This window comes from Chelonia mydas, chromosome 2 (genome assembly GCF_015237465.2).
Source record: "Chelonia mydas isolate rCheMyd1 chromosome 2, rCheMyd1.pri.v2, whole genome shotgun sequence".
Classification (NCBI taxonomy): Eukaryota; Metazoa; Chordata; order Testudines; family Cheloniidae; genus Chelonia; species Chelonia mydas.
The window spans coordinates 38,527,924-38,552,459 of NC_057850.1; the positions used below are offsets into that span (position 1 = coordinate 38,527,924).

General features: G+C 39.8%; 1 protein-coding gene across 13 annotated transcripts in view; it reads right to left on the reverse strand.

Annotated features, from left to right (window-relative positions):
• VPS13B (vacuolar protein sorting 13 homolog B) overlaps positions 1 to 24,536 on the reverse strand; it is a 914,031-nt gene that overhangs the window by 162,452 nt on the left and 727,043 nt on the right. For all 13 annotated transcript variants that reach the window (XM_037892217.2, XM_037892214.2, XM_027818377.3 and 10 more), the window contains exon 35: positions 6,387 to 6,524. In XM_037892217.2, coding sequence (XP_037748145.1) covers positions 6,387 to 6,524 — 138 coding nt within the window. The remainder of the gene's footprint in view (positions 1 to 6,386; positions 6,525 to 24,536) is intronic.

Genomic DNA, 24,536 nt, shown 5'->3' on the forward strand with positions numbered 1-24,536 from the left:
CCAGGTTTCTGACTGATTTGCATAACTTTGACAAATGTGCTGAAAAGCAGATCCCCAGTCTTCAATGGCTATCATCTATTGCACTTGTCTATACATCAATTGATTGTAAAATAAATACATAAAATGAACATAAAGAAGTCCTTAAAAATATTTATAGCAGTAATATAGTAAGAACATGAGTCTTATAGTATTTGACAAATGCTCATAATAAATCACTAAGTCATTGACAGAATGGTGCAATATATGCACTACTACTTCTGACTGAATTTTTAGCAGAGTATTTATTCAATTCATTAATGATATATTGGTTTCCCCTGCTGCCACCAATATCATGTGTTCTTAGGTGGCCTTGCTGAGGCTCTCTGAAGATGACTGCTGAGGTTCTTGCCCTTGGCAGATAAGCACAGGCTAACTGTGTCTAGCCACCTGACTGCTTACCACAGGACCACTAAGAAGCCATTCTTCTCCCTCCTGGTGGGTTCAGCTACTTCTCAGATGCTCAATCACCATAGGTGCTGAAACTAGGGGGACTGGGGGTGCTATCGCATTCCCTGGCTTGAAGTGGTTTCCATTATATACAGGGTTCACAGTTTGGTCAATGGCTCTTAGCACCCCCACTATAAAAATTGTTCCAGCACGCCTTCCAACCACGTGTTGGAATGAGTCTTGACTAGGAGGTTTTTATTGTACTGTTGATGTTCGCATGTTGTTGAATTAAACCACTGCATCTTTTCTTTTCACTAGGTCTGAAACAGCACTTTTTGCAGTTGTGTGGTTGTATGCAAGTTTTAAAGGGATCTAGTCAAAGCTCTAACATTGTGGAATGGTAAAGATGATGAAATTATTTGACCAAGCTCTCAGTTGTAACAGGTTGTAAAACCCTGTACTGGAAGGCAGGGATGTTTTGTTGAACCACCCTGAGCCAAAATTCCATGTTAAGATTCAGGGTAATTACTGCTGAGACATGCTTAGAAATGGGTCCAACTGGAACCAGCCAGGTGATAAAAATGCTATGTGTCTTAGGCCAAAAGAGGTCTTGGAGGGAAACAGCCAAGATCTAGAAGGAAACATGCAAAGGTTTATACTGCATTATTGTTTTGGAGTTGCCAATAAAGCCAAAGACCAGGAAGGAGTGAATTTGAACACTGACTCAGGATCTGCCTATATTGCTGAGGATAGAGCAGAAAGAGACTCATCCTATTCCCACCCATAGGGGAGGAAACTAATGGTGTGGGGGGCAAGCCCAGGTTTTGCACGGGGTTTTGCTCTGTGCCCAGCTGCTGGCCCAACATCTGGCCCTGTGCCCTGGGGCCCTGCGCCTGGCTCCGGTCCCAGCTGCCGGCCCCATGCCCAGTCCTGGTCCCGGTTGCTGGCCCCACGCCCTGGGCTCCACACCCACCCCCAGCTGTGGCCCCAGCCTTAGCCCCTTACCCTGTCCGTGTCCTCTCATCCCAGAGCCACGGCCCTGCTCCTGACCCCAGCTCTACAGGGCAGCAAGGGGCGCGGACAGAGGTAAGAGGGGTTGCAGCACTCCCATTCTAAAAAAGTGTTCCAGTGCCACTGTTCACACCATTATATTTGGAGGTAGGAGATTTATTGTCTACTTAGCACATGGGGGAATCACTTAAATCACAGGAAAGTGAAACCCACCAGTAGAGACTGCCAGGGTTTGCTTAGCAGCAACCTCAACTCCATTCCTAAGGAAAGTCTCTAAATTAGGTGTCCTGGCCCTGGCAGACAATAGCTCAGGCCATCTTAGTATTATTTGCATTAAACTGGGCTTCATGGTTATCTAATTTGGTAAAAAATCTGGCCATTTGTCAGGTGGCCATCTGAAGGAATCCCTTGGTGCAAAAACTATTTCAAATAATGCCTTTAATGGTTTTCCCCTGTATATTTATTTAAAGTTGCTGCTAGGTAGCCTTCTTACAGAGGGCCTGAAGATGAGAAGCCTGAGGAGTGGAGATTAGAACTGGGCAGGCAAGGACAACAGGACTGGGACAAGGAGCTCGGGCAAGCAAGAGATGGGACTAGTAAAGGGATAGGTTGGAAGGGATGGGGCAGAAGAGGACAAACTTGAGGACAACAGGCAGAAGAGTTCATGCCCTTTAGAGCACAGTCCTTTTCAGAATGGAAGCCAGGATTACTGAGTCCCACCATTCTCTGCTGTCATACACACCTGTGGCAAAATATGTCTCTCTCCCCTATAGTGCTGCTCCACACAGAGGAAGACAGCCTATTATTGCTATCAGTTACTCTGTTAGCTCAAGTGGCAGAGGTCTGTGTGGTGGATCCAGAAGTTCCAACCCTGCTGATAACCCATGTAGATGTGAACAGGATGCCACATGATGGAATTTCCATTTCTTCAGACTGTGTTTTTAAAATCATGGGAAATTACACATACAAAACCCACACTGAACATTATTAAGGTTGCAAAGTCAAGTACACAAAAATTAACACATGACAAAATTAAGGTTGCCCATGCATCTGTATACTGTATGATATCGTCTTTAATTACATGATCACATACTATTTCTTCCATAAAACTCTTGTCTCATTCAGTGCACAGGATGGATCTGCTCTGGGGATGAATCAGGGATATGTAATAAAGAAGGCTGCTGTCTGTAGGACCCCTGCCTCATTTGTTTCACAAGTTGAGAGGTGTGTATTGAATGAGACAGAGGATTACAGAAAGAGAAAGGATGCTGTCCTGGTTCAGGCAGCTGAATGCTGTCCTGGAGAACTAGATTCTATTCCTGCCTCGTCCACAGTTCCTGTGTGATGCCAGGCAAGACACTTAAACCAAGCCTTTTTCAGAGGGGTCACTAATTGTGTGACTCTCACTATCTAGGTGCCTAACTGGATATCCCGGGGTCTGATTTGCAAAAGTACTGAGCTGACTGCAACTGAAGTCAATGGGAGATGTCCTTTGAACATATAAAATGCTCTATAATGCTAACTACTCAAAAAAATCAGGTCTTAGATGTCTCAAACAGGGTACCCAAAATTAGTGGAAACTTTTGAACTTAATCTTTCTATGCCTCAGTTTCTCAGTACCTCACAGCGGTGTTGTGAAAGTAAATTCATTAATGTTTGTGAAGTACTTAGCTAGTATAGTAATGAGCGCCATAGAAAAGCCCATGAGGACATTAATAATTCTGTCTTCAAAACAGGTTTTAATAATGTGCAGTAAATAAAGCATGGGGGATACACACTGAACAATGAAGAGAAAATAAAATATTGAACAGCTGCTCATTAACTGAGCCATGTCCATTCTGTCTGCTGAATGAGGCAGGGATCCAGTGGAAAAAGTAGAATGTGATCATGTAATTAAAGACTGTAATATAATTCATATGCATAAGGGGGATAAATTAAGGTGTCACAATCAATCTTTGCAAACCTTACTAATTCTTTTAACATTACTCCTGGGGGGATTCTGTGTGACTGCATTCCCACAGAAAACATCCTCCCTCCCTGCTCGCAGAATTCTTGTGCTTCTCTGCTGAAAACTACAGGAAAGCTGGAGGGGAGAGGGTACATGGGCAATCTTTCCCCAAAAACTGCACCCCTCCCAAATAGAGGCGAGGCATGGGGGGGCACATGGGGTTACCTGCCACTGCCCTGCCTCATTTCTGCAAGCGCAGAGCTGCCCAGTGAAGGAGGCTGTGTCTTGGCTCTGCTGACTCTGCAGCTGAACTCCACCTCCTGGGTCCTAGTGCCAGTTGTGCTCCCCTTCTGTGTGCTGGGAGCCTTCTTGTTTTCTGTTCAACAGTGAGTGCCCACAGTGGGATTGGGTAAGGGAGGGTGGGGAAATGAGGAAGGGGGGGTGCGGGAAAGAGGCAGTGGGGAAGTAAGGGGGTGGAATAGGGCAGGGGGAACGGGAATGTGGGAGTGAGGCTGGGGGGATGGAGAAAAAAGGGGTAGGGGAATTGCAGGACGAAGTAGAAACTTGGCATGCGGCATCCCCTCGGCAGCAGCTGGGGCTCCCCTGTTAAGCAGGCCCATCGAACCCTCACCCTGACAAGCCCTACCCCCCTACACCTGGACCTCTCCGATGAACCCCCCCTCACCCAACCCCCACCCCACTGATCCCCAGCCAGCTGCATCTGGACCCCACCCCATCAAGCTCGACTCCCTCAGCAACCAGACCCCCCACTAAGCCCCCCACACTCAGACCCCCTCCCCGCCGAGCTCCATCTCTGCAATCCAGACACACACATCCCCACCTCTGACATCCAACCACCTTCACCTGGATCCCCTGCAGAGTCCCATTGCTCCTGCACCAGGAACCCCTCCCCCCAAATGAGCTACTGTGCATCCAGATCTCCCACTGATTGCCCCACACCTGGATTCCTCCCACACTAAACCCCTCCACACTTGGATCCTGCTGTCCTGAGCTTTCCCACTCACACCTGTTGCAGGGGGGCAGAGCCCCAGGGTGTTTCAGGACAGGCATAGCCCTTGCTCTGTGTCAGGGTCAGGTGCAGCCTCACTGTTGAGTCCCTGTACCAGAGGAGGTGGGGGCTTCAGGGTGATCTCCTACCTCAGTGCAGCCAGTGGCCTGTGCTCCCCACTGCCATGCTGGAGCCACATTTATTTACTGACAAAATCTGCAGAATTTTAAAATACTGTGCACATAATTTTTATTTTTTTGGCACAGAATTTTAAATTTTGCAGATATAAATTTTGTATCCACATAGGGCTCTAAACAATTCCTTCCTGGGGTCCAATTTATTGAGTCCCCAGGTGCATGCTAGCCCTCTAGGACCCAAGCCCCAGTTCAGTGTCTTTCTCTCCCAGTAATACAAAGTAATTCAAATCTTCCAAAAATAGAACACAAATGCGCACAGCTGAAACTTCAGCCCAGCTGCAGCTAGGCAGCCCCACCACCCTGAAAGGACTGTCTTTCTGCTTCCAAGCACCTCCTGCCTGCAGTTTGTCTTCTTCACAGGCCTTTCCAACTGAGCCTTTGCAGTATTTCCCCTACTTGGTCAGGGTCTCTCCAAGGCCTCCCTGCTTGAAGAGCTTTTCTCACTCTTCTACTTCTTGAGCTTTTCCCTAACTGACTCTGAGCCCTGCAGTATCTGCAGACATAAATGTAGATTCCTGGGCTTCCCCCTTCACTGCAATTTCCTGCTACTTTTGTACTGGAATCACTGATTCCTCTCAGCGTGGGCTCATCCTGTAATCAGGGTTGATGGGGAAAGCCACTCTGTTAAGTAGGGTTTTTCTTCATGTGTAATTCATATATAAAGAATACATCATGTTGTCTGGCATAAAGCTTTTATTGACATGAGTTTGGGATTGTTCATGAGGGGCAAAGACACAAATTATGCATGTTGTCTCAAACAAGTGCCGGTAAAACCTTTATGCTATGCTACCACATATTCTAAATATGCTATATTAGTTATAGAAATAGTTTTATAATAGCTATTTTATTTTGTAAAGCTATTTTAGAAGATTAACATTTTATTGAGAATATTTTTGTTTTGTATCTCTACACCTGTAATACCAAGTGTAAGGGACTGCGGAAGACTTTGTTACGGCCTAGCTAGGGAATGTCTGCTTTCTCGGAGCCGACGGGTCACTGTAGGACATGGAAAACCAGCTATAACCAGCTTTAGGCCAGTTCTGTCTGCACTGCATGGCCCTTTGCCAGGTAGCAAAAAGCCCCTTTAAAAAAGTACCTAATTATGTATTCATAAGCTGTTTCTGTGTAGTGCTTATTTTGGCTCGCTGTTTACCCCTTCGTCGACTCCGTCCCAGGCAGAGCTCCGGTGCACCGGGTTCCCCGCCTCCGTGACAGCAACGCTTGGAGTCCCCGTTGCGGGTGTGTCACTTACCTTCAATAAAGCCAATAACTCGCTGCTTTGCTGCGTGTAGGCCTTGTTCTTTCAGAGCACTCCTAATAGGCCTGCAGCCTAGCACAGAACACCAAGTGTCTAGATTACCATGAATCCAGCTGAACAGAGTTCAGAGGGAACAGTATGAACGTCTAAAAATGACTTTAAACAGGTCTTTTTACATGTGCCATACATTTTACAGTCTCACAGCTTTCCAAAGGCTAGAAGCAGGTATTTTGGGTTCCACTAGAAATCTACAAATTTGAAATTTCTAGGGGTTTAAGGCTCCAGTGTCTAGTCCTCAAAGATAAGAGGTTTACCCAGCCTTAAATCTGTCACTTTAATTCTGTTCAACCTGGACCTCTCTCCAGTGTAGTTTTTGGCAAAAATAAATAAATAAAATAATTTTTTTAAAAAAATCCACATTTATGGAGAAAGAAGGAAACATTTTTCTGGCATGTTCATTTACAAAGAAATGATGACTCTATATGCACACACTGATTACATTACAAAATTCATTTTGATCAAAAGTGCACCACTTACCTGGCCCATTGAGAAAGTCTTTAATTTGCAGTGTGATGAGAGGAGGTGGAATACCACTTTTAGCATCTATCTCTCCAGCTACTGTCTGTAGCCAAATCTTGCAGTAATCAAGAGCTTCTGGAAGTGTCTTTCCAGGATCTGCAGATGATAAGATAATCATCATATTTATTAATGATATGCTAGTAGTGTGATTAAATAGAACAGGGGAAGCAAAACAAAACAAGGTTAAGCATATACACATGACTATAGCATTTATATACTATTTTATATGCAGTATTTGTAGTCATATACACAAAGCTGGTATACCTGCATGTACATTAGTGTGTGTATATGTATATATAACAGAGTACATTACAATAATTATACTTAATTTGTAATGTGTGTAATAAAAGCCAAATACTATATTAGTAAATATAAAAAGATTTGACATGGCTGTTCTTAATATCTGTTCAGTTTAGGTTAACTGCTAGGAACATTTTACTTATTCTTCCTAAAACGTATGAGCTAAAAGTTGCTATTAGTGAAAATTAAACCTTTACTAGTTACTACTTCTAGATTTTCTTTGCATCATAGTAAACACAAACAACAGAAAGCACAAATTATACAGAAGTCTAAAAGATCTGAACATTACATGCTCAAGTACGCAATGTAGTTATTTAGAGTTTCACTGACATTGCAGTCACTTTTTACTGCTAGGCTTTTGAAGTTTACTTCAGTAGCGCCTGCTGCAGGTATCCTTTAATGGTATTCCTTTTGTCAATTCTTAATATTCACAATTGTGAATAAAAGGTCAAATTAACTTTTGCTCAGTGCTGTGTATTTCTTCACTTTCTGGCTCCCACAGATGACAAAAAAACATGACCAGATTATTTTTAGTCTTTGGCAATCCACAGAATTTTTTTGTAATAACTCTATTAAAAAAGTAACTGCTGAATTTTGGCATTTCATGATTTTTTAAAAAGTCTAAATATTCACAGTTTTTCTTTAGTTCCAAGAAGTTTCTCTCTCTGATTTTATGATCACAGAATGCCCTGCTGGCCTTTGCCCCTTTCTATTTCGTAATATTTTTTTTGCCATCGAGTTCCTCTCATTTTTAGTTAATTTGAAAAGTGTTACTATAATTTTATTTATCTTGGGTTTTACTGATGGGATTCCTTTCAAGATCAGCATTTACATACCCACCATTATAGTCAACATATGGTAATATAGTATCACAGTCATATGTGATCTGGGTATATAAAGTCAGCCTTGGAATTTGTATTACTTGACCTTATCATGTGATTCATATAAAACTTGGCACATATGAACCTTATGTGATTTCAAAGAACAGACGGAAACCGATTGATCGTGACTTTAGATCTATATAGAAAAGATCAAAAGTTAGCACATTCTTCTGCTTTTATTTGATCAATTTTCGGGCAAGCAATGACTTTAGAGCAGTGTATGTACTGTGTGGTATTTACATTACAGACAAAATACTTTTTTTCCTTTACTTTATTCCTATCCATTTATAAAGTCACTTCTCAACAGTTATTTTAAGAGCTCTTCATTCCTGATCACTGCATACAGTATACATGTACTTTGTCCATTTGGATTTCTGCATTTTCTATGGTGGTTATACTTCCTCTTTAATTTTGCTGAACAGTATGGTATGTGTATTCCTTCATATATTATTAGCTCTTCAGGGAAAGAGTGTGTCTTTTTCTGTGTCTAAACAGTGCCTAGCAGAGTACAAATAATATGCAAATGTGCAAATAATAAATAACAATAGATTTTTTTATTACTATCTAGGTTTGTATGTCACAGTTTATAAATTATGCTACATTCTTATATTCTCATTTCCTTATTCTAAATGCACAGCTTCAGAACAACTCACAACAATATGGTTTCTGCAGAAACTACTGTTACTTCCAAATACTCTTGTTGTTCTAAACATTGCGGTACAGAACCAAAACAATAATGACAAAGTCTTATTTTTTGTACTAACTGTCCATTATATGGTTACTAACATCATACAAATGTCAGTTATCACATAATGAAAACCTCGTAAAGATTACAGTATATAACGCAATGAATGTCACTGATCTATATAAACTGACAGGTAGGTATTGTTGCTAAAATAAATCTGCAAATTTTGTCCACCTTTTCTGTTGCTTAATACTTATATGCATTTTTCTATGATCCACCTAAAGAAATATTTATACTATAAAATGCCTAACTCTTTACATATGAAGATATCCAACAAAATAGATGAAAAGTGTTAACATATGGGAAAGCTCTTTGATTACATACTAGATATACAAATGCAGCTCAAGGTGCTTGAAACTGCAGGATACTATTCATGTTCATCAGGGATTTTTAATTCTCCCAATAGCCTAAAAGATCCAAATGATGCCAAACCAGGATCATTAATGAAGTTCTTAAGTACTGTAATGAGAAGAAAACTAGGACCGAAAGACTGCAAAGTTAAGATTGGGTGGTGACATAAGTGGGTTATTCAGATGCTCTTTGGTTATTAGGTTACAGACCTAAAAGTGGCAATTCTTCAACAAAAAAAGTTCAAAAACAGACTAGAATGAGAGACTGCTGAATTGGAATTAATTTGCAAACTGGATACAATTAACTTAGGCTTGAATAAAGACTGGGAGTGGATATGTCATTACACAAAGTAAAACTATTTCCCCATGTTTATTCCCCCCCCCCTCCCCCGCTCCCCCCGTTCCTCAGACGTTCTTGTCAACTGCTGGAAATGGCCCACCTTGATTGTCACTAAAAAAGGTTTTTTCCCCCCAACTCTCCTGCTGGTAATAGCTCAGCTTACCTGATCACTCTTGTTAGAGTGTGCATGGTAACACCCATTGTTTCATGTTCTCTGTGTATATAAATCTCCCCACTGTATTTTCCATTGCATGCATCCGATGAGGTGAGCTGTAGCTCACGAAAGCTTATGTTCAAATAAATTTGTTAGTCTTTAAGGTGCCACAAGTACTCCTTTTATTTTTTCAGATGCTAATATTGAGTAACTGGAGTGAGCAACAAAAATTACCAGGAGGCTGGACAGATTAATTTATGAGGAAAGGTAAAAGGAGTAAAATATGAGTTGCTTGACTGAGGTACAATCTAAGGAGGAAAACAGTGTACAAATATCTGTAGGGTTAAACACCAAGGAAGGAATAAATCATTCAGCATGCCACAGAGGGTATAAATTATCACAGAAATAATGGAATGAAATTTAGAAGAGAGAAAATTTAGGCTGAATATTAAAGAACTTCCTGATGGTGAGATCTATTAGAATATAGAACAGTCTCTTCAGGGAACTGGTGGAAACACTATAGTTTAGAATGTTTAAAAATAGAAGAAAACACTATAAAATGTACACTGGGGAACAACTATGGGAACACTAGGGAACAACTATGCATTGGCAGGGAACTAGGCTAGATGAAGTACTATAATAGGTCATTGCCACCTCCATTTCCTATGATACCCTCAAAAATCAACACTCGGATTTGGATTTAATAAAAGCCTTTGGAAGTCAGAGGGATGGAGATGTGAGTAAAAAGGAGAGGGCAGGATGGGTACTGAGGAACCAACGGGGGCAGGAAGGAGGGGGAAAGCGAAAGGGCTGAAAAGTGGACAGGAGAAGATGAAACACAAAAAGAGGGAGAAGAGAGAAGAGAATCAGAAATGTTACCTGCTGCATGATATGATAGATACTCTGTGGCATTAAAGATAAAAAGCATATGAATAACTATTATGCATTGACAGCCAAGATATTAATTTTGAGACACTGAGAATCAGAGGCTCTGTCAACTGAAAATGAAGAGATTACGTCTTTGCCAGAAGCTGCCTCCTATAGAAAAAGTCTGATATAGGATTCACCATGATGAGAGTGAAACACAGGTATGTAAGAATTGCCATAGTAGATCAGACCCAGTATGGAAATAGTCCAGGATCCTGTCTGATGGGGGTCAGTACCAGATGTGTCAGAGGAAGGTGCAAGAAACCCTGAAGTAGACAAATGTGGTTATCCTGTTCCCAATGAAAAACTCATTCTGATCCCTAATAGGTAGAAAAAGGCTTAAACTCTGATACATGAGGTTTTATATCCTTTCCAAAACTCTTATTTTAGAATTAACTAATTATAGATAACATTATTGTTATCAATAAATCCAAACCCTCTTTGAATCTCATTAAGTTCTTGGCAATGATACCATGTGCCATCTAATATGCTGTTGTGCTTTTTTCACTTTTGAATTTTTAGACTTTTGATTTCACAGAATGCCCCCTCAATTCTTGTGTTATGAGACAGGTAAAAAACAGGAACTCCTGATTAGAGGTGGGCGGGAAAAGGTAATTCTATTCTATGGAGGATTTAACTATTTCTAAAACTGGTTTCATTTGTGGGACAAAACCCAAATATTTCAAAATTATTTGGGAAAGGGAAAGGAACCTGGGCTCTCAGAGCGTGAACTGCCAAGGAGCCCTGAGCCTGGGAGTTTGGCAGCTGGGACTCTCGGGACCTCCAGGCTCACCATCAGCTTGCCAGGCAGGCTGCCAAGAAGCTGGGTCGCAAGCTGGCAGGAAATCAGGCAGATTTTTGTTTTAACTTTGGTAAAATAGAACTATCGCCACAAAGTGTTTTGATTTTGATGAATCCGCAAATTCCCATGGAAAAAAAACATTTCGTCAGTATTTCTCCAGCTAGCTCTACTCTTGGTCTATCTTCTCTATAAAATTCATCATTTTGTGTTCTTTTATTGTATCCCTTCTCATTCATCTCCTTTCAGTCTCTCTCTGGCTAACGGATAGGTCTCAATCTTTAACTGTAAATGAGGAATCGTCACTGAGTGGGTCTGTTTCGCGTCGGGTCCTACATGGGTCAGTTCTTGGCCCTATTTAACATCTTTATCAATGACCTGGAAGAAAACATAAAATCATCACTGATAAAGTTTGCAGATGACACAAAAATTGGGGGAGTGGTAAATAATGAAAAGTACAGATTACTGATGCAGAGTGATCTAGTTTGCTTGGTAAACTGGGTGCAAGGAAACAATATGCATTTTATTACAGCTAAATGTAAATGTATACATCTGTGAACAAGGGAAGTAAACCATATTGGCAGGATGGGAAGCAGTGTTTCTAAAAAAAAATCTGGGGGCTGTGGTGGATAAACAGGTGAACATGAGTTCCCAGTGTGATGTTGTGGCCAAATGTGCTAATGGAATTCTGGGATGCATAAACAGGGGAATCTTGTGTAGGTGCAGAGAGGTTATTTTAGTTCTGTATTTGGCACTGGTACAACCACTACCAGAATATTGTGTCCAGTTCTGGTGTCCACAATTCAAGAAGGACGTTGACGAATTAGAGAGGAGCCACAAGAATGATTAAAGGATTAGAAAACATGCCTTACAATGACAGACTCAAGGAACTTTATCTATTTAGTTTACCAAAGAGAAGGTTCATGCGTAACTTAACTACAGTCTATAAAAGTACATACATAGGAAACAAAAATTTAATAATAGGCTCTTCAACCTAGTGGAGAAAGGTGTGTAACACAATCCAATGGCTGGAAGTTGAAGCTAGACAAATTCAGACTGGAAATAAGGCGTAAATTTTTAACAGTGAGAATAATTAACCATTGGAACAATTTATCGAGAGTCATGGTGGATTTGCCATCACTGACAATTTTTAAATCAAGATGGGGTATTTTTCTAAAAGATATGCTGGAGGTATTATTTTGTGGAAGTTGTATGGCATGTGCTATACAGGAAGTCAGACTAAATGATCACAATGGTCTGTTCTTGCCTTAGAATCAATGAATCTGTGAATGAGAGAGTTGTCCATGCCCCTAATCATTCTCACTGTCTATTTGTGAGCTTTCTCTACTGCTGCAACATCCTTTTTGAAATGTGGTGATCAGTACTGCACACAGTATTCCAGATTAGGGAAAGCCGTTGATTTGTATAATAGCATTATAGTGTTTTCTGTGTTACTCTCAATCCCATTGTTTATACCTTCTAATATTTTGTTTGCTTTTTGGACTGCAGTTGCACATTGTGCAGAGGTCTTCACTGAGTTGTCTGCACTGATGCCCAAGTTCTTTTCCTAAATTGATACTGTTAAGCTGTGTACAATGTATGAGTAATTCAGATTTGAATTTCATCTGCCATTAATCTTACACAGAAACATGGGTTGGAATATTTTAAATTGTAAAGGACCTGTCATACTTTCCAGCACAAACACCTGTTTAAGGGGAAAAAACACTATAAAATTGACCTCACAGACTGTCCATGGTATTCTCCTTTCAAGCGTGTATGGGAAATGAATGGCTATGCACACAGCGGAAAAGCCTGGAGAAGGAAATACATCTTGCAATGCATTCTAAGGCCCTTCCTCTGCACATGGGCCCACCTGTGTGGAGCTCTTTACAGTACAAAGGTCTAAATGTGACCAGAAGTAGGTTTAAAAGTGTTTCTAGTAGGAGAGAAATCCTGCCTTTATTAGTATCTTTCAGTGGGATTTTGGGTAAGTCTTTTAACCTCTCTGGGAATTGTTTTCCTCATCTATAAAACAAGAATAATTAGGGCTGTCAAGCGATTAAAAAAATTAATCGCAATTAATCGTGCTGTTAAACAATCAGAGAATACCATTTATTTAAATTTTTTTGGATGTTTCCTACATTTTCAAATATATTAATTTTAATTACAACACAGAATACAAAGTGGACAGTGCTCACATATTTATTATTACAAATATTTGCACTGTAAAAATAAAAAAAAATAGTATTTTTCAATTCACCTAATACAAGTACTGTAATGCATTCGCTTTATCATTGAACTTACAAGTGTAGAATTATGTAAAAAAAACCCAACCTGCATTCAAAAATAAAATAATGTAAAACTTTAGAGGCTACAAGTCCACTCAGTCCTACTTCTTGTTCAGTCAATCGCTCTGACAAACAAGTTTGATAACAATTTGCAGGAGATAATGCGGAAAATACAGAACCCAAACTACCACAAAAGAAAATCAACCTTCTGCTGGTGGCATCTGACTCAGATGATGAAAATGAACACGCGCCGGTCCGCTCTGCTTTGGATCATTATTGAGCAGAACCTGCTATCAGCATGGACGCATGTCCCATGGAATGGTGGTTGAAGCATGAAGGGACATATGAATCTTCAGACCATCTGGCATGTATATATCTTGCAACGTCGGCTAAAACAGTGCCATGCGAATGCCTGTTCTCACTTTCAGGTGACATTGTAAATAAGAAGCAGGCAGCAGTATCTCACATAAATGTAAACAAACTTGTTTGTCTTAGCGATTGGCTGAACAAGAAATAGGACTGAGTGGACTTGTAGGCTCTAAAGTTTTACAATGTTTTGTTTTTGAGTGCAGTTATGTAACAAAAAAAATCAATATTTGTAAGTTACACTTTCACGATAAAGAGATTGCACTACAGTCCTTGTAATGAGGTGAATTGAAAAATACTATTTCTTTTGTTTATCATTTTTACAGTGCAAATATATGTAATCAAAAATACTAATATAAAATCAGCACTGTACACTTTGTATTCTGTGTTGTAATAGAAATCAATATATTTGAAAATGTAGAAAAAATCCAAAATATTTAATAAATTTCAATTAGTATTCATTATTTAACAGTGAGATTAATCACAATTTTTTTGAGTTAATCGTATAAGTTAACTGCAATTAATCGACAGCCCTAAGAATAATATTTCCCTACCTCACAGATGTTGTGAGCCTAAATGTATTAGTGTTTGCAATGTACTTTGAGATACTGGGATAGAAGGCTGTTCAGAAGGGCAAAGTATTATTTTCATGTTTTATAAACCAATTACATTATGTACTTAAAAAAGGGAGAATGAAAGACAAAAGACAAATGATTATAAACTAGTGTAGCTAACCAAACAAGGAAAAGGGATTTTATTCAGTATAAATAAGTTAAACGTTAGAAAATAATTAATTCTATTACTTGATTTATCATTGTAAATTAATTCAATTATAACAAATCTACATAAAATTTATTCCTATATTTGTCTGTATATTATTTTATGGAGATCATTAGAATGGACAGAGGGTCAGGTTCAATATTAACATTTCAAACCCAAACAACAACATCAGTGTTAAATTTTTTTGCTACCACCACTTTAGGTGAAATTTTTAAAAGTGCCACGGCCATGGAAGACCCTAAGTCCAACTGATTTTCAATGGGCATTTCAGCAGGCATTTTTGAAAACTTTACCCTGTATATAAATACATTTAAAGAAAACCACTTTTCACTTTTTAGGATATTAGTTTACTTTCTGTATCTCTCACACCTTGGACTATGAAAGTTTAACAGGTTCACTTTGGTTTATAGTTAGCGTTTAGTTAATTTCACATACAGTTTCTCATGCACTAGCATAATGTGGCAACCTGCTTTGCTTGTAAATGCTAAAGCAGAATGTTTGGTTATTTTATTTGTTTCACTGGCTCCCTCTTCTCTATTATATCAAACAAACTACCTGTCTTCACTTTTAAGGCCCTCCACAACCTGGCCCCACCCAACTGTGATCTCTCATTCAGTACTGAAAGGTCGCCCCCACTTCTGATCAGCCCATGGTGTCAGCTGCCATCTTATTAAATTTTCAAACAAGCAGCTCTGTGCTTTCTCTCATGCTGACTCTCACACCTGGGAGAAGTTCCCCATAAACATCTGCAAAACTACTTCATTATCCTCCTTCAAAACCCTCCATAGAACTCTTTGCCATGATGCCTACTAAAAACTTGACAGTGGTTTGGCTGCTGGTGTGCTGAGACCACTGCCTATTGTGCTGATCAATATACCCTCACTGTTTTCCTGAACTCTCCTGTTGGTCTGTCTGTATCAGTCTGTTGTCTTGTACTTAGAATGTAAACTCTGTGGGGGCAGGGATTGCCTTTTTGTTCTGGGTTTATAAAGCACATAGCATAATGGGGTCCTAGTCCATGACTGGGGCTTCTATGGTAATACACAATAAATAATACAAATAAAAATTGTTTTCATTGCAATTTAAAGAACAGAAATATGAAAACATTTATAGCAGCTTAAGGCTAAATTCTGGGACATATTTTTCCAAAGCATCCATTGAATACTTTTTGATAGGAAGTTCACAGACTTTTTGAAAAACTAAGGAATGCAGATACCTATGGGAAACTTTAATCCATCTGTTCCAGGTAGTCCAATTTGTGCTTCCCTATAGCCCTAGATGTGGCTGTGCTGGAAAGTGAATTTACTCTAAGGGGAACAGGTGGCACTGCAACGGATTTCTTTAAGGATTCTGCCAGCGCCTGGAACTTTAAAATCTTAGTGGCATACCGCAGGAATCTACCAGGAGAAGCTGCCTGACCTGATCTCAGCCCCATCCTATTTTGCTTGAGCACCCACTAAAGCAGGGATGAGCCTCTATGTCCACTCTTAGTGGACCCTCGTGCCATCAGAGGCCTGGACTGAAAAAAACAATGCATTCACTATGATCAAGATTGCTCTTTAGGTGGCCTTATAATGGCTGTTTTTGAAATGGTTCTTTGGAGGAAGTTGGAGACATTCTGTGCATAACAAATATTTCTTGGGAAATTTCTTTACTTTACAAATTACCAGGCTGCACATTCATCTCTCTAAAAACAAAGAGAAACACACAAACAAACACACAAACAAACACAAAAAGAAAACATATTTTTCAAAAATGTCCTGGGAATCATGCTTAAGAAATGAGGCTACTAAATCTGGACTGCATTACACGAAATAAAACAAATATGGATTTAAAAATATTTATAAGTATATCTAATACTATTATGTTAAAAACAACTGCAGACACTTCTACTTAAATGGGATTGGCCAATAAGCAGTTGTGAGAAATAACAGTGCTGGCAGAAGATGTCACTTTTGTTAGATTTTGTTCCAAGCAGGGTGAGTATGGAATGAAAATGTTGCTTTATTTTTACTTTTAAAATAGGAACCTGCTCACAGGTCAGCTCACAAAGCAGCCATTCCCTTTAACAGGAGGTATTAAGCAATCAGTATTGTTTATTTTATTAGGATATTTATTTTGATATGAAACTCCTATCCCTGGCTCTCAGAACCACCACAGTAATTAAGATTTACAATTACAAAAATAAAACTCGGACAAAGCACAAGTGTATATTGGAACATCCATACCCAACCACAATTCTACTTGCCCACAGTTATGACACTGTAACAAGCATCCCCTCCCCCACTAGCTGTGTTGCAGAGGGGTGTGATTTCAGAAAGAGGCTTGGGGGAATGGGAAGTGTTCTTTTGGGGAGTGGGACCACCTGTTGCTAGCTCTAGGAGAGGCAGGCACTGCTGTGGGTGGGCTCTGGCTGCATTAACATATGTTGGATATATTTCATTATGTGGTCTCACCACGTTCCTTTGGATACCCATGGTGCTACAAAATCAATAGTAACCCTTTCAGATAAACAAGGACATATTGTTTTCCTAGTTGTTTTTCTTTAGCATCAAAGATGTTTATAAATAAAAAATGAGAAAGAAAAACATATATCCTGCTGAAGAAGATTTTGCGGCGAGTATCAGACATGCCAACACTAAATTTCACTCACTTTTCCCTATCCATACACGTTTCTTACTTTTTTCTCCCACTATAAATTGCCTGTGAGAAATATCTGCACTTTCACTTTTAAAAATTAGCTGTCTGCAAAAAGGACAGGATAGACTTTTCTGGCCTTACTGCATTCTAATGCTTTTCAAGACCTCTCACAAATTTAAGACATATACAAGGTTTACTGTGTCAGTTTGGATTTCTTTGGACTAATAATGACTCAAGATGTCTATTTTGCTTACAAACTGAAGGTGAAAACATTTAATGTCTACAACATTTTATGTCTACAACATCACATAGTTCCACTTGCTACACGACAGAGCTGCCACTATAAAAATAAATGAATAACTTGTGTCATAAATGTTTCCTTCTTTCTCCAAAACTATATAATGACTCCCCTATGCCTCTCCTCCCCTACCCAAAATTTACACTGATGTTAGTAATTCAGTGACAGGTTTAAGGTACGACATCACAAACAATAATGGCTAGAAACAGGTGCTTTATCCCATTTCAGAACTGAGAATCTCTCTTTCCCAGTTCTATAAGTCTTTTGCTCTTAGCTCTGGCTCACATGATATTAGACTTTCAAATCCTTATATTATGATGTAAAGAAAAGTTATTTTAGATTAATTTTGGAGGTTTTTAAAAATTACTGCATAACCTTTACACATGGAACAGGCTGCAATTGGAATCTAGATTTAGTCAGTTTCGCACTGCACCTGCTCAGATTAGAATCCACTCAACCTGAGACCCATATTAATTAGCCAATCGGGTACATGTAAGCACTTGGCAAACCAGAAAATAGGACAGATATATTGTCCTGACATATGGATAGAATTGTACTGAATGGCCTACTTTCATTCTGCCTCAAAGTTAAATGATAACATAAATAAAAATAGTTACAACATTTAGTTTTTCTATACTGTCTTTCTTCCTCTTCTTCCATATTATAAATGGAGAAACTGAGATGGGAAGATCACAGAGCCAGTCAGGACAGAACCAGGAACAGAGCCCAGTTCTCTGGGCTCAGTCTCCGATGCCCTATGCACTGGGCCAAAGTACCTTTCAAATGAGTTGGTTATCTCTTAATGAATAAGGATGATTTAACATAGCATATAAGCATAAGTTTAAGTGCTTTGCGGGGTGACATGATGAAAGTCCACATAACACTGCACTAATTAGCATATTTGTCAGCATTCATAACAGAGAAGCCAAGAGTTGAAGAGGCATGACACCAGAATTACTCTCTACACGGTAGATTTGCTCCATCAAGAGCAGGATTAATTCACCCTGGAAATGAAATACTGGAAAGTCTGCACTAGTGATGTCTGTGCCATACCTATTCTGTGCATGGACTGTAGGTGTCACAAAAATCTATTAGCTGTACTTATTCTCTTACTTTGCAACCTGGGTATTTTGATATATGGTTCCAAATTCACCATGGGCAAAACAGAGTTTGTTTATTTCACACAATACTCCAGCTGAGGCCTTATCATCATGGCAAATTTTGTCAGAAAATGTTTACATTTTGGGGAAGCTGTTCAAAAGTCTGATATCTGAGAAATTGTTTTGGGGTACTTGATTAATGGGCAGAGGACAGGTGTGGTGGTCAACAGTTCCTGGTAAATGCAATCGTTATGGCTTTCCAGTTTATCATGTGGACTGAGCTTGACAAATATTGAAAAATACTTTTGCTAACATTTTGTTTAATGAATCACTTGATGATTAATTGTTCTGTTCATTCCCTCTGGGACACCTGGCATTGGCCACTCTCAGAAGACAGGATACTGGGCTAGATGGACCTTTGGTCTGATCCAGTATGGCCATTCTTATGTTCTTATAGTTTTTAAAGTTGAGAATATTCACTAATTATTCATACCATTCCATAAACAGTATGACTAATGAAAAATAGATGTATTAAATACATTATTGGAACAGCACCACAAAATTAATCAAATAAATTATTCAATGAGTATGACTTGACTGTGTATGTATGTGTGTTTATACCATACCACATACACCACAGGTAATATCCATGTGATGTATTGTGGAACCATATTATAAATGAATTTATCATGCATGTATAATCACCTCATTGTTCTCTGGCAACTATTAGTCTTAATTTATTTCCCTGGGGATTTACAACATTCTGAACCCCTGAGTCATCATTGTTATCTAAATCAATCTGCACAAGAAACATTTCTGTGTTGTTTTACAAATGCAGATATCCCACAAAATTACACCCACGTGAGGATGGACAAAATTCAGGTTTGGAGCTTTTCTACACATGAACATGTCTCAGGAGCTATACTGCATGAGAAATGAGAGATTTCTAGCTTCATAATAGAACCCTACTCTTGCTTACTCTCCTACAAGGTTCTGAAATGATGGACTTTAACTGTATTCTTTTTTTTCCTGTAGAAGACCTATAAATTATTTTATAGGTTTTTACAAACCCTGAGCCCAGTACAGTTGGATTAACAGTAACTATGGGGCCTGCCTGTACAGGGATACAAAAATATACTCAATCTAATCTTTCAAAACATTCCTAAAATAGTTTTCTGTAACATAGATGGTATATATGAAATGCACAATGGGTTTGGGGGGGCATAATGTTTTTACTGGCATTTATTTGGGGTGCCTGCATAACTCACTCATGGTTCTGTCAGTTGTGAGTAATGGGGACATTGCAAATGAGTGCCAAGAAAAAATTTATAGCACACCATCACGCATGTCTCTTTCTTTCTGTATATATATTATACACACACACACAAATATAAACTGTACCTCTACTAGAAAGATTTAATGAAAACAGCACTCATTTGTAAGATGTAATTTAAACACTTTTCCAACAATCCCTGATATAGGAAGGAATACAGTAAATGGCTGTACAGAGAAAACAGAAGCTAATTGGCTTCCTTCAATAAACTTTATATTGTTCTTCTATTTTGAAGATACGTGCATGTCTTTCAGTCAAAACTATTAGCAGGTGGTCAGAATATGTCAAAGAAATTCGCCTGAATATCAATCTTACCAACTGACTGCAGTAGTTTAACAAATGTGGTGCAAAGCTCCCGATGCTATATTTTATGGCAGTAAATAATGTAGTTCATGGCAAATTGCCCTCAAAAAACGTGTGGTAGATCCCAGAAATAAAAATAATTTGAAAAACCACCATGCTACCACATTGGGATGATGGTGTTAATCATGAGTGATGGAACCATGAGTTATAAATATGGTAGGTCTTCCCAAAGAAGAGGCACTACAAACTTTATATCACAGCACTATCACCTATTTTATTTAAGCCATATACTGGTTTTATTTTGGTATCTTTTTATGCTTTTATGCTGGGATTTTCAAGAGAATTTATGGCCATTAGGCACTGGGAGTTGGGTGCCTAACTCTTTTATACTCCTTTGGAAATCCCACCCTTTACTTTTAGACACTAAGGACTAGAGCTGTTTAAATAACTGATTTTTCAGTTAGCTTGTAGTTCTAAAAAAAGGAAAAAACTTTTCCTTCTGGGTCGACTTGCAACTGAAACATATTGAAATTTTTGGCAAATTGAAAAGTCAGAAAAAATTCATTTTGGGTTGATTGAAATGTTTTCTTCCAATTACAGACATTTTTAAACTTTTTATTTGTTTTTAAATAAAAGCAAAGGAAACTTGGAAATGAAGGATAAGCGTCACAAAACTCAAGAAAAGGAGCAAGAAGTGGTGCTGATACTGCTCCCTTACACCTAATAGTCCAGTGGATAGGGCATTCACTAAGGACATGGGAGAGACTGGTTTGAATCCCTGTCTGGAACAAGAACTTGAACATAGGTCGTCTACATCCAGGTGAGTGCCCAAATCACAAAATTATTGACTATTCTGGAGTGTGTTTTTCTCAATCACTCCTCTTCAAGCTGTTCCACTTTGTAATTGTAAATAATTAAATATTATTTGGGCCAGAGACAGAGAATGACTTGCTGGTGGTTATGGCACTCCCTTGAGAAGGGGGATACCAGAGTTCCAGTCCCTGCTCCAAGCAATACTTAATTATATATACAAAGTGGAACCACTCAAACAGCAGAGATTGAGAAAGACCCACCCCAGAACACCTACAGCCTCATGAGCAGGCCAATTACCTGGGATGCAGGAGACCTGTGTGCAAGTCCTTGCTCCAGAGCAGGGAATAAAACCTCTATCTCCCACCTCCCAGGTGAGTGATCTAACCACTAGGCTGTTAGGTGTGCGTGTGGGTGCGTGTAAGTGTGCGCACACTGTCAGAGTTTTGTGAACGGTGCCTAATGGTATGTCTACACTGCAATTAGACACCTGCGGCTGGCGTGTGCCAGCTGACTCAGGCTCACGGGGCTTGGGCGAAGGGGCTGTTTAATTGCAGTGTAGATATTCGGTCTGGGACCCTGCAACCTCATAGGCTCCTAGAGCCCGGGCTCCAGCCCAAGCCCAAACATTTACAGTGTAATTAAACAGCCCCTTAGCCCCATCCCTGCAATGCTGAGTCAGCTGGCATGCGCCAGCCGTGGTTTTTTAACTGCACTATAGACATACTCAATCTCCTTGTGAATCTAGCCTGACAATGTTGAAACAGCTCACTTCGATGTTTCAGAAATTTTCTTTTTTTTCCACCAAAATAATTAGCCAAAATCAGCATAAATTTGTTTTGATCAACCTGAATCTGCATTTTCTGTGAAAAAAAGATATTGTCTGAAATATTTTTCCCAACTCTACGAAGCACCTGATTCTTCTTCATTAAAGTTAATGAAACTTTTAATATTGACTTTAGTGGAGCAGAATCAGATCCTATGTTCTGCCCTGACACAATCTCCCCCTCTCCCTACTGGGTAAGAAGATTGATGGCACCAGCAGTGGAAAAGACAGCTCAGAAAGAAGTGGGAGAGTGCATTCCTGGGAATGTACGTCTGGGTTCCTCCTCCTCCAAGGGCTCCCTGCCTCTCATTCTCCTGCAAGGAGGAAGCTGGGAACTCATGGCCCCATTGGCTCCCCAATACTTCATAAGCTTAAACCTCTTCCAGGGCGTGTGGGGCGGGGGGGTGGGGGTCTTGTTCCCTTTAGCTGCCCTCCCTGTATTCATAGTATAGGAACAGTGTTTTTAGGATGCTGACGATCTGATCGATCACCTGTTTGGGGATCAGTAGGAATTTTTGTCATTGGGCCAAACTGGCAGAGGCTAGGTAGATTTTTTTCACCTTCCTCACAGCATCATGGAGAAACACTTTTGTTAAAGGTAGTAGGACTTAGAAATTAGTATTAGGAATTTGTAATGTTAGGAATCACAACAGGTGGCCAGTGTCCTATACAGATAAAGGCCAAAAGGGGAGATCTCAAGTCTTTGCAGACCGAGGTCCCCACTTGGTAATCTCTACCCCCCACTTGTGGATGGAGGGAGAGAGAATTCAGAACTGAGCTATGTTCTAGGAGTAGGCTGGAGAGGGTCTACCCTGAGTTATTGGTTATAAGGTGGGAGCCCTGTATTCCCAAACTCGACCCACCAAAGTGCCTGGTATATGAGAGACAGGGCAGGTGGGCATATAACATCCTTCCATAGTGGTAATTAATAAAGTTGTGGCCTTCCTCTTAATTCCATCCATGTCTATCTTCATTCACCTGAATGTCCTGATCAAAAATGCACAGTTCTCATTAAGTCAATGTTAGTGGTACATGAGTATCTGAGGATCTGTTTTAGATCTAAATAATGCATTGATATAATTTGATATGAAGAGATGAAGAATATCAGTTTATAAAGTGCTTGAATTTGATCACTTCATCCCATTTGGCCTATCTTTCCTCAAACAGTTCAGCCATTAATCTGACACAGGCAGGAAGTTATTACAGTTCTCCTCATTGCTTTCCTCTGGTCAACCACATCTCTATAGATGGTATTTGGTTTTGAAACTATATTGATGAACTATCATTTAGTGGCAGAAGTCACCAAAAATTCTAAATAATTTTTTAATTATTATGGTTTTTAAAATGCAGACTTTAAAAAAAGCCAAATAAGGCAGCAAAATTACCCTGTTTATTGATTGCTCTATGTTTGCACTAACTACTACAATGTGCTCACCGCAGCCACCTTGGGAGGAAGGGGTCTTGTCTGCCCAGAAGAAAATGGATGTTGCCCCTTTAAGGGCCCCCTTACAACAGGGATCGAGGGGGAGGGGAGGGAAATTTACAGGAATGGACAGGAAGGGCACGAAGCAGCTGAGTCCAGACCTTCCTGCTGACTGGAAGAACTTGGGGGTATTTATACTCTATGCAGCCCCGGATAAACCCTCTTTTACTGGGATTGGGCAGGCAGCACCACCCTGAAATTTGCAAAAGGACTGGGTTTCCTCATGACCTGCTGCAGGCATTATGCCAGTCACCCTTTTCAATGGGGTCTGGGAAGGAATTTTTGCCTCACTGCCAGTTTGGGCAAGATGGGATAGTTTATTTGCCCTCCCCAAAGAAGGTCTAGCCCCAGAGGAATGAAGTTGGGGAGTTAGATTATAATACAACAACTTAGTGTCTAAAACTTGTGGCAGATGTCCAGTGCAGGTGTTCATTACGGAAAGGATATGGATAGCAGATAAAATGAACTGGAAAAGGATTTGAAGGAAAGTATCCCTTAAGGAAGATGAGGAAGGAGGGTTTGGGGCTACTAAGCATCTGGTACAGTGTGGAGCCAACTCTCCTCTTTTTTTTAGCCCCCTTTAAGGGAGCTGAGGAAGGAAGGCTTAGGGTTCCTACACCTGGAACATTGGGAAGCTGACTTCGCTCTCCTTTTATAGCCCCCTTTCATCCCACATGAGGGGAGGGCAGCAAGGTGTCAATAGAAGTGGATGTAGAACAAATGGATAAATTAAACAGTAATAAGTCACCAGTACCAGATGGTATTCACTGAAGAGTTCTGAAGGAACTCAAATATGAAACTGAAGAACTACTAACTGTGATACGTAACCTATCGCTTAAATCTGCCTCTGTGGTATATGACTGGTGGACAGCTAATGTGATTGCCAATTTTAAAAAGAGTTCCAGAGGCAATCCTGGCACTATAGGCCGGTAAGATTAATTTCAATACCAGACAAATTGGTTGAAACTACAGTAAAGAACAGAATTATCAAACACATAGATGAACAAAATATGTTGGGGAAGAGTCAACATGGCTTTTGTAAAGGGAAATCATGACTCAGTGATCTAATAGAATTCTTTGAGCGGGTCAACAAGCCTTAGACAAGGGTGATCCAGTTGACATAGTGTACTTGGACTTTCAGAATCCCCTTGACAAGGTCCCTCACCAAAGGCTCTTAAGCAAACCAAGTAGTCATGGGATAAGAGGGAAGGTCCTCTGATGGATCAGTATCTGGTTTAAAAGATAGAAAACAAAGGGTAGGAATAAATGGTCTGTTTTCACAGTGGCAGGGTCTCCCAAGGATCTGTACTGGGACCAGTGCTGTTCAACATATTCATAAATGATCTGGAAAAAGGGGGAAACAGAGATATGGCAACGTTTGCCAA